This window comes from Manis pentadactyla, chromosome 11 (assembly GCF_030020395.1).
Source record: "Manis pentadactyla isolate mManPen7 chromosome 11, mManPen7.hap1, whole genome shotgun sequence".
NCBI classification, from domain to species: Eukaryota; Metazoa; Chordata; class Mammalia; order Pholidota; family Manidae; genus Manis; species Manis pentadactyla.
This window is the reverse complement of record NC_080029.1, coordinates 12,535,624-12,546,459: the sequence shown is the minus strand read 5'-3', so window position 1 is coordinate 12,546,459 and position 10,836 is coordinate 12,535,624. Positions and strand designations below refer to the sequence as shown.

The window sequence follows — 10,836 nt, the reverse complement described above, 5'->3', positions numbered from 1 at the left end:
TGAGAACACCAGAACCGGAAGTGACAGCACCAGACATGAAATCAGCCCGGAAGTGACATCATTGTGAACCTGTGTATATAAGCTGTGCTCAGGAATAAAACTGCACCACTGTTCTGCCACCAGGAAGTGAACCTCCTGATCCCAACTTTGGTTTCTGTGTCCTTCTTGCTATCTCTGGTTTCCTTAATCTCCCACCCACTCTTCTCAGGTTCAGTTGGTTTGTGGAGCTGGTCTCCGCAAAGTTGCCTCAAGAAACCCAGGTGGTTCATCTTTATTTCCCATGAGGTTCTGAAAGTGCACCTACAGATAAGCCTACTTTGGCACCTGTCTTTCCTGGGCATGGCTGAGTTCTACTCACACTCCTACCTGAAAAGAGCAAGGCACAGGTGTTCTGATTCCACACAATGGGCTCAAGCCCATAAAAGCCAAAAAATATAGAAAACCCATTCTACACAGAGATAGTTATCATTTTACATTTTCTAATAACCTCAAGGAAAATCCTTTACACAAGTGTTGACATAACAAGTTTTCTATGTATTTAAAATGAAAGAAGGGAATGGTTAAACATTATTGACAAATAGAAATTTGAGTTACAATGGTAATTCTGTAGTATTTTATCTGGTCTTTATATTAGCATGTAAATATATTGTTCTAGGAATTGTCTAATAAAACTAGGAAGTGAAGAGAAAATTGGGATTATTAATTTGCTTGCAATTCAGATTTTCATCTGTAAGGTGGCTGATTGCAACTGACGTTTGATAACTTAGTGTTGCTTCTTTTAATAAGTTTTTGGTACCTATCCCGTGGGTGGATGTTACGTATTTTAAACATAAATGCTGTAAAAATTAGTCCCCCTAGCACTACAGCTGCTGCAACGGCGATCAGTGTGTGTCCCGGAAATGGCAACGGTACTTCGTCAACATAAATCTGCAACAGAAAAAGCAAATCTTTAAGCTTTCTGAATCTAGTCATTGAAAACACTGAGCTTTATATGCTCTCCACAGGAGACATGATTAATCGTTTAGCAAAATTCTGCCCAAATTTACACAGATATTCAGCATCCATAAAGCTTGAAAACAGTCTCTTGACAATCTGACAAGTAATGATAAATGGGGAATAAGAGTTTTGTTTATTTTCCTATACCTTTGGCCTATGTCTTTAATGGCAGAGGTAAGCAGAGAGAACACAAATGGTGGGAAGATACTCTGTATTCATCTACAGACGAATGGACAAAGTGCTGAGGGAACAGGCAGGGAACACCTAACTGCCTATGGTAATCAGGACACGTGTGTCCTGAGCTGGGTCTTAAAGAATAACTGGGCTCCCAGAAGAGAAGAAAGGACATCCCGGGAGGAGAATAAGCATGTGCTCTTTCAAGCTGTCATCTCTTTAGAAAATCCTCTGCACAAGTGGTGACATAGATATTTCTGTATGTTCAAAACATATCCTGTGCCTGAATGGATAATTAATAAAAACAAGTTCCTAGAGGAGAGGTATGATTATTGACAGAGAGGCATAGAAGTGTCTTTTTCTTCTCTGAGATCTGAGGCAAGGAAGGGGGCCATTTATGTCCAATGTAAAAGTAGGGGTATATGAAGAGTAAGGTGGCTTGAGCCCAGTGGTTTATGTTTTCTCTGTGAAGTGGGAAACAAGATCAAGATCATCTTCTGAGCTAGAAGAAAGTGGAGATGAATGGAAATAGGACAGTAGGAAATGTGGATTGTTAAGGACAAGAAAAGGATTGATAAACTGCTTTAGGTTATAGCTCAGATTAAAGGTACCACCATCCTCTCAGTGACCCAAGGGGGTATCTCTTTTCTTACAAACAGTCCCTTAGAAACAGTGTCAATTCTTCAACAATTCGTCTCAGATTTATTCCTTCCATTCCACTTTTAATACCCCTACTGTGAGCTCTATTACCTCACTTTGTATAAATAAGCAACTCTAATAGTCTCCTTTCCATGCTGTCAATCCATGTTGACATAGTAAAATTGCCAGGTTAAACTTTGTAAAGCACCACTCAGTCTATAACCCCCTCTTTTTTTTTTTAAGTGAGGTTGCTTTATTTACAACTAAAAAAAACTTGGCCATACAGAACTGGAACCAGAAGTGGGGTGTCATAAGCAACAGAATTTAAAAGGTGCACCTTGCCAAGTGGTATGGAAAGCAGTGAGAGACCATTCTTTCCAATGGGGACAGGCAGTTGTCCTCATGGTAATGGATCAGCTGGTTTAACCATCTCCTGTTGTACTTTAGGGCTCAGACTATGTGCCTACCAGTACTGGAATTATTGGGAATTTGATAGGAAAATGTTTGATATTGAATGTGATATGCTATTTGTGGTCTTCAGGATGGTACCAGGCAAAAAAAATCTTCCTTTTATGCTGGACCATCAGAGAAGTTTGAAAAATTAGCTTTAGTTAAGAAAGATCTAGTATGTTTGTGGCCAATGAGAGAGACAATCGTGTGCTACATGCAAATGCAAAAGGGAATTTTCCATGCTAAGTTAGGCAGAGCCACAGGAAACAACACATTGTAATCATAACCTACTTGGTTGTTTCATTTTCTCTTTTTTTCCCCATCTCTCTTCTCTGCTTCAGATAACACCCCCTATAGTCCTCTAAAGCTCTTTAAAACAGTTTTTCTTCAAATGTTTCCCTTTGACTATTCAACTATTCCATGCTGTGTCTAAAAAATTCCTGAAGCTTCGTTTCCCTCTGTTTGCACTTTTTTTTCAGCCTGAAGAACTTCCTTAAGCATTTTAAAAAAGAGAAGTTCTGCCTACAGTGGATTATCTTAGCTTTCCTTTATCTGAGAATGTCTTTTCCCCCCCCCCACTTATGAAGGATGTTTTCTAGATATAGAATTCTGGATTGATAGTCCTTCCCCCCACTTTTACCCCAAATCCCAGAACATTAAAGATGTACAATTTTCTCATAGCTTCCATAGGTTTCTGATGAGAAATCAGTAGTCATTCAGACTGCAGTTCTCTTAAATATAGTGTTGCTTTTTTTTGGATGCTTTCAGGATTTTTTTCTTTATCTTTGATTTTTGGTAGTTCTTGATATGTTTAGGCATGATTTCTTTGAGTTTTTCTTAGTGTAGGATTCATTAAGCATCTTGAATATGTAAATTTATGTCTTCACCAAATGTGAGACATTTTTCAGACTTATATCTTCACATATTTTTTTCTGCACTCTTTCATGGACTTTGGTGACATAAATATTAGGACTTTTGATACTGTCACTTAAGTCCCTGAGGCTATTTAAGATCTTTCTTTTTTTCAGTTAGATTTCTGCTGATTTATTTTCAAATTCACTGATTGCTTTTTCTCTGCCATATCCAGTTAGCTACTGAATCCATCCAGTGATTTTTAGATTTTAAATATTTTCTGTTCTAAAATTTTCACTTGTCATTTTTTAAAGCTTCTATCATCTACTGAAAATTTCTCCCTTTTCATTTGTTTCAAAGATGTTTACGTCTACCTCATGTAGCTTAGTTATAATAGCTGATTAAAATATCTGTCTGATAATCTCATTGTCATTCACTAATTGTGTCATTCACTGATATTTTCTCTTCAGAAAGGAATATATTTTCTTAGTTCTTAGTATGAGTAATTTTGGATTGTTGGATGTTTAAGATATTATGTTGTGAGACTCTGGGTCCTGTTAAAAATCCTCTGGAAAACATTGATTTTCTTTCATTTGTTTTAGCAGTCAATCATACTGATTGAGTTCAGATCACAAGTTATACTTCACTTTCAATGGATGATGGCTCCAATGTCAGTCAGTTTTTAAGGCCTTTGATTGCTATTGTGTATTCTTATTTTCTATGCCACTCAGGGGTTATTCTGGAACTTAAGTGGTGTTTATATTGTAGTTTTATTTTGAAGACTTCATAGGCTTCTTTAGGTTCATATGCTGCTTGGCATTTGTGCTGGTTCATATGCAGTATTAGGAATGTCCTTCTACATCACTCTTCTCTTAGAGATTTCCCCCCAGTCACTATCCCCAGAGGCCTTTTTTCCTAGTCCTCAGGGAAGAAAACTTGGATTCAAGGAGAATTTTAGCCCCTTACTATTGTGCTAGCCCCTGAAATTGGAACTGCCCTTGGGACAAAGAGGGGAGAAAAGAGAGAGAAAAATAATGGTATTTCCTCTCACACTCCCAGTGCTTCCTAGCTCCTCTTTCTAGCAGGATTGATTTTCTCTCAGGGTCTTAGGTGTCTATACTGCTTTCATGGCCATCCACCACTGCAGTAGTGCAGATCTATCGCTGGGGCTAGACTTGGGGCAGAGTAAGGATAGAAAAAGGAGAGGGAAGGAGGTGGGGGTTCAGAGAGAGAGGGAGAGAGATTTTGATAATGTGGTCTCAGTATTTGATAATGAATGAGTCATTAATCAATTTAATCAAATCATTATTCCTTCTCACCCCTTTCAGACAGCAAATGCCATTATATGAATAAGCAAAAACGAACACTGCATATCATGGGGTAATTTGGGAAGACCAATTTTGAGCCCCAATTCTTAGCTTTTTAAGACTCTACGATTACAGTGAACCAGAGGAAGGATAATACTGGAAATTAAAATGTTACAGACATGTCTGCAGGGGAAGGTAGGAGTGAGAGGAATGGCATTACAAGTTAGAAAACTGAGTTACATATGGAAGATGGAGAGGCAACAAAAACAAATACAGGCACTTATTAAAAATTTCCCAGCACACAGGGTTCTGCCATCTGTTACACACTCTAACTTCATCATTACTGACAATGTCACCACATTCCTCCAGGATCCCTGTCTCCAAGCCTCACACAAATTGTGCTGTTTTTTTCTCTTCAGAGTCTCTTGGTCTAACACTTGTCATGGTATGTCCCCAGCATCATCCCATCAAAACTTTGTGCATTCACTATACCTGAAATTCTTCAACTAAGTTACAGAAAGTGACCCCTGGAACAACGGACACTCTGAAGTGAAAAAGCTCAGAGCCCTGTGGAAAAAATATACCTGGTCATTAGCAGCACTGAAACCTAAGATCCTCTATAAATAAAAATATACTCTGGGGTCACCTTCTCTATAGATCCCAATCCCCTTCCTTGGGCTTTTGAGCATATACTTCACATATCAAAGTGAAAAAACAGGGAGAAGGAGAAGAGTTTGAAGCAGAGGACTTTGACAGCTGATACTTGTCTTCAGAGTGAAGAAACAGAAATATAAAACCTAACATGGCCTTGTGGAGTAATTTAGGCTAATTCTCATATTCATAGTTTTGATACATCACCTAATTTTGTTTCCCATCATTTTCAACTTTATTAAGATACAATTTACATATAACACTATGTAAATTTAAGTTGTGCAATGTGTTGATTCGATATGTATTGCAATATGATTACCACTATAGACTTAGCTAACACTTTCAACAGGTCACATATTTCCCATTTCTTTTTTGTGGTAATAAGGACATTTAAGATCTACTCTCTCAGCAATTTTCAAATATATAATAATAGCTTGGTTTACTATAATCACAATGCTGTGCATTAAAATCCCCAGAACTTATTCATCTTCTAGCTGGAGGTTTGTACTCTTTGACCAACAATCTTCCCATTGATAAGTTCCCTAATTTTTATGGCTTTCATGACAATTATCTAGATTTTCTTAATTTAATGTGTTCTATGGGCAGCTGGAACCAGAAAACCTATCTGTGTATATCCCAGTGAAAAATACTGAGCCCATTTTCTCCCCCTAAATTTTGGAAACACCCTTTCTGCTGCTATTACTACTAGTCTTGCCTATCAGCTCAAAAAATAACTTTCAGATACCTTTCGAAACAATAACATCAAGGGAAATAGAGGAAAAGTGAACACACCCAATATATTTAAAGATGCTTCTTCCATTATTCATGGATACTTATCCTTTAAAACTAAAACCAATCTTACTTTAGACAAGGATATTTTCTCTAAAGTCAAAACAGGAAAAACAAAAATGCTGTCAACTCACCTTTATACTTAGGTTGAGGCCTAAAGGATTATACACTGGAGCATGAAGAGTCAATTCAAAGTGTTCTTTCAGTTTTTTTACATTTTCTGGCACACTGTGTTCTAAAAGTACATGAAGTATATTTTAATCACACTTACACTGTTTTTACATTTTGCATAAAATTTGTTACATACATTAAGGTACAATGAAAGATTCTACTCTCTAACATGGCTAAGTTAGCCCACACTTTCAGTTCTGCTTGACTTTGTGGAAGATGTATTTAGCAGAAATTAGGTTTGGTATCTGACATTGCTTCTTCTCAGGGACATTGTCCAGAAGGACAAGGCCTCTGACCACCTTATTCAGGCTGACCTTTTTTCCAAGCCCCATGCTCATGATCAGTTCTGATCTGCAAATATTTTGTCTCTTTGGCAGTGAGATAATTCCAAGACCACCTCTGTGGTTGGTGAATGATTTTCAGTAAGGCGACAGAAACATTTCACAATAGGATCACTTAAATCTTTTCTGAAAGAAGTGATCAGTTCCTCTTGCCTTTCTTATATTTTTTTCTAAAACTAGAGCTGTAGTGTGGGGGTTAGAAATTGCAGTGATGTACATAAGGTCTAAAGGGGGGAAAAAAGCTCTGATAGCATGTGCCAAATCCACAGTATAAACACTCTTACCATGATTAATTTCAAGCTTCTCATGGTTTAGAAACTAGTGCTCAAAATACTTGAATACTTAACAATCAGTCCTCAAAAGCTAATGATAGCAGACTCCATTACACCCCCAAAAATGGAAATGTTAGTTAAAACAAAATATTTCGTGGTTTTCTTTCCTAGGATTTTTATTTCAAAAATGTGTATGTTGGACACAGTAAGATTCACTGTATACCAAGTACATGAATATTTGATAACATATTAATGACTGATCAAAAGTTCATTTAACTATCTATCTGACCAAATACTTCAAAGTATTAATACATGAATAAACACAAAATGTGTAATAAAAAGTTGTATATTTGAGGTAAAACTGAATTATGGTGAATTTCATTTTACTTACTTAAAAATATTTCTGCATCTTTACAATTATTTTACCATAAAATCTTTAAGAAACTTTTCTCATATGATTAGAAGACAGATCCCATAGATTATCTGGTAATATCTTTTATAACTTCCACTGTAGCATTTCATAAGCAGTGAAAGGAGACAACAGACCAATATATGCCATAAATTCAATCATTTTTGCTACTAATCTATAAAATGTCTTTCAAATGCCTTAGAATTCAAATTCTTCAAAAATGCTTTTACACCACAGAATCCAGGTCATTGGAAGTAATGCTGGAATAAAGTGTGAGACAATAGGAGTAGAGGCAATAGCAATATACCCATTGATTCAAATTCTTTTCCAAAGAACTCCTGGCTTTGTCTTGTGTAAATAGGTTTTGTCAAGCACTTATCTAGTTAATAACAACAGTACTCATAAGAGGAAATCATTATAGAAGAAAGCAAACCCTACTTAGTTCCCAGTTTTCCCTCCTATTCACTTCAGTTACGGTAACCAGATATGGATACTGCACTGGGATATGTCCATCCTCACTGTGAATTTCCAAAGAAATTGGATATTGTGTAACTGGAAACTTAAAACGAGGAACCTAAAATGCAAATTATAAGAATGAATGTAAATTTGGAGAACTCAATACCAATTTCATTTCCTAGTAAAGAACATATAGTATATTCCCAGGAGGTTGGCTATTCTAAATGAAATGTGCTTCTTAGGGTTTCTACCTTCCCCAAGCATTAAAAAAATGTCTGTCTAAGGATGCCCACTCTCCCTGCTTTTATTCAACATAGTACAGGAGGTCCTAGCCACGGCAATCAGACAACACAAAGAAATAAAAGCATCCAGATTGGTAAGGAATAAGTTAAACTGTCACTTTTTGCAGACAACATGGTATTGTACATAAAAAAAACAAAGAATCTACCCCAAAACTACTAGAACTAATAACTCAATTCAGCAAAGTTGCAGGACACAAAATTAATACACAGAAATATGCTGCATTCCTATATACTAATGATGAACTAGCAGGAAGAAAAATCAGGAAAACAATTCAATTTACAATTGCATCAAAAAGAATCAAATATCTAGGAATAAACCTAACCAAGGAGGTTAAAGACTTATACCCTGCAAACTACAAGACCTTCATGAGAGAAACTAAAGAAGACACCAATAAGTGGAAATACATCCCACATTCATTGATAGGAAGAGTTAATATTGTCAAAATGGCCATCCTCCTAAAGCAATTTACAGATTCGATGCAATTCCTATCAAAATACCAACAGCATTCTTCAACGAACTAGAACAAATAGTTCTAAAATTCATATGGAACCACAAAAGACCCCAAATAGACAAAGCAATCCTGAGAAGGAAGAATAAAGCTAGGGGAATTACACTCCCCAACTTCAAGCTCTACTACAAAGCCACAGTAAATAAGACAATTTGGTACTGGCACAAGAATAGACCCATACATCAATGGAACAGAATAGAAAGCCCACATATAAACCCACATATATGTGGCCAATTAATATACAATAAAGGAGCCATGGATATACAATGCGGAAATGACAGCCTCTTCAATAACTGGTGTTGGCAAAATGACAGCTACATGTAAGGGAATGAAACTGGATTATTGTCGAACTCCATACACAAAAGTAAAATCGAAATAGATCAAAGACCTGAATGTAAGGTGTGAAACCATAAAACTCTTAGAAGAAAACATAGGCAAACATCTCTTGAATATAAACATAAGCAACTTTTTCCTGAATGCATCTCCTCAGGCAAGGGAAACAAAAGCAAAAATGAACAAATAGGACTACATCAAACTAAAAAAGCTTCTATACAGTAAAGAACGCCATCAGCAGAACAAAAGGCATCCTACAGTAAGGGAGAATATATTCATAAATGACATATCTGACAAGGGGTTAACATCCAAAATATATAAAGAACTCACATGTCTCAACACCCAAAAATCAAATAACCCAATTAAAGAATGGGCAAGGATTTGAACAGACACTTCTCCAAAGAAGAAATTCAGATGGCCAACAGGCACATGAAAAGATGCTCCACATGGCTAATTATCAGAGAAAGGCAGATTAAAACCATAATGAAATATCACCTCACATCAGTTAGGATGGTCAACATAGAAAAGACAAGGAACAACAAATGACGGTGAGGATGTGGAGAATGGGGAACCCTCCTACACTGCTGTTGGGAATGTAAATTAGTTCAACCATTGTGGAATGCAGTATGGAGGTTCCTCAAAAAACTAAAAATAGAAATACCATTTGACCCAGGAATCCCACTTCTCAGAATTTACCCAAAGAAAACAAGATCCCAGATTCAAAAAAGCATATGCACCCCTATGTTTATTGCAGCACCATTTACAATAGCCAAGATATGGAAGCAACTTAAGTGTCCAGCACTAGATGAATGGATAAGAAGATGTGGTACATATACACAATGAATATTATTCAGCCATAAGAAGAAAACAAATCCAATCATTTGCAACATGGATGGAGCTAGAGGGTATTATGCTCAGTGAAATAAGCCAGGTGGAGAAAGACAAGTACTAAATGATTTCCTTTATTTGTGGAGTATAACAACGAAGCTAAACTGAACAACCAAAACAGCAACAGACTCACAGACTCCAAGAAGGGACTAGCAGTTTCCAAAGGGAAAGGGCTGGGGAGGGTATGTGGGGAGGGAGGGAGAAGGGGATTAAGGAGCATTATGTCAGCACACATAATGTAGAGGTGTCACAGGGAAGACAGTATACCACAGAGAAGACCAGTAGTGACTCTATAGCATCTTACTTCTCTGATCCACAGTGACTGCAGTGGGTTGTGGCAGGGGACTTGATAAAATGGGTGAATGTAATAATCATAATGTCGCTCATGTGAAACCTTCGTAAGATTGTATATCAATGATACCGTAATTAAAATAAATAAATAAATTTTAAAATAAAGAAAAATCTGTGAATAGCAGAATTAAAGTGTGCTCCAAAAGTAATATACCAACATTTTGGGAACAAAATTAATAATTTTCTATTGGCATTTTTCACAGGAATTTGCTATGATGGTATTCACACTGATTTGGCTCACTTGTATCTCACAGGTACTGCATGAACAGGATCTTGCTGACCTCCCTTACACCTTTTTCCCTGCTAGTCATGATCATACTCTTTAAACTCAAATCTAGTCCCATGATACATTAATGATGTGATCTTTGGTAAACTACCTGGCTTGTCTTTGCCTCAAATTAAATGAGATAATCATGGAGAATGCTTAGATCAGTGTTTAGGAAATATAGTATACTATTGTGATTCAGCAAAGGAGGTGTTGTAGAGGTATATAATAACAACCTTCATAATTTATTTAGTGTTAACTCTATGCCAATATAAAGATAAAATCACTAAATACAATGCTATATATTCTTACAAGGCCTCTGTAACTTGAAAGTTACACCAAATGCACACTTAACTCAGCTAATGCAAACACCAACAGCCACAAGATACACCTTTGAATGCTGTGAGACTAACAGAAGAAAACATTTGATGCAGAACCCACTCTCTTAACCTACTTACTATACTGTATTCTGTTTTGTCACCCCTACCAGACTGAGCTCCTTGATTACAAGGTCTTCAACTTCTGTCTTCCAAGAAGCTAAATACACATTGGATATATTTTGAATGAATCGCTACTCATCATTACATAGTATATGGCAGGTTACAAATTGTTTTCATATAGACATATGTGCATGCATCTGTGTATATGCATATATCTTAATAAGAATCCTGTGAAATGAAC

General features: G+C 36.5%; 1 protein-coding gene across 1 annotated transcript in view; it reads right to left on the bottom strand.

Moving 5' to 3' along the window:
• Window positions 1-699: 699 nt before the first annotated feature.
• The window catches only part of CATSPERB (cation channel sperm associated auxiliary subunit beta), a 114,168-nt gene continuing 104,031 nt past the window's right edge, over window positions 700-10,836 (bottom strand). The window contains 4 exon segments of the mRNA XM_036882176.2: window positions 700-927; window positions 4,911-4,985; window positions 5,993-6,093; window positions 7,490-7,625. Of these exon segments, the coding sequence (XP_036738071.2) occupies window positions 700-927; window positions 4,911-4,985; window positions 5,993-6,093; window positions 7,490-7,625 (540 nt within the window).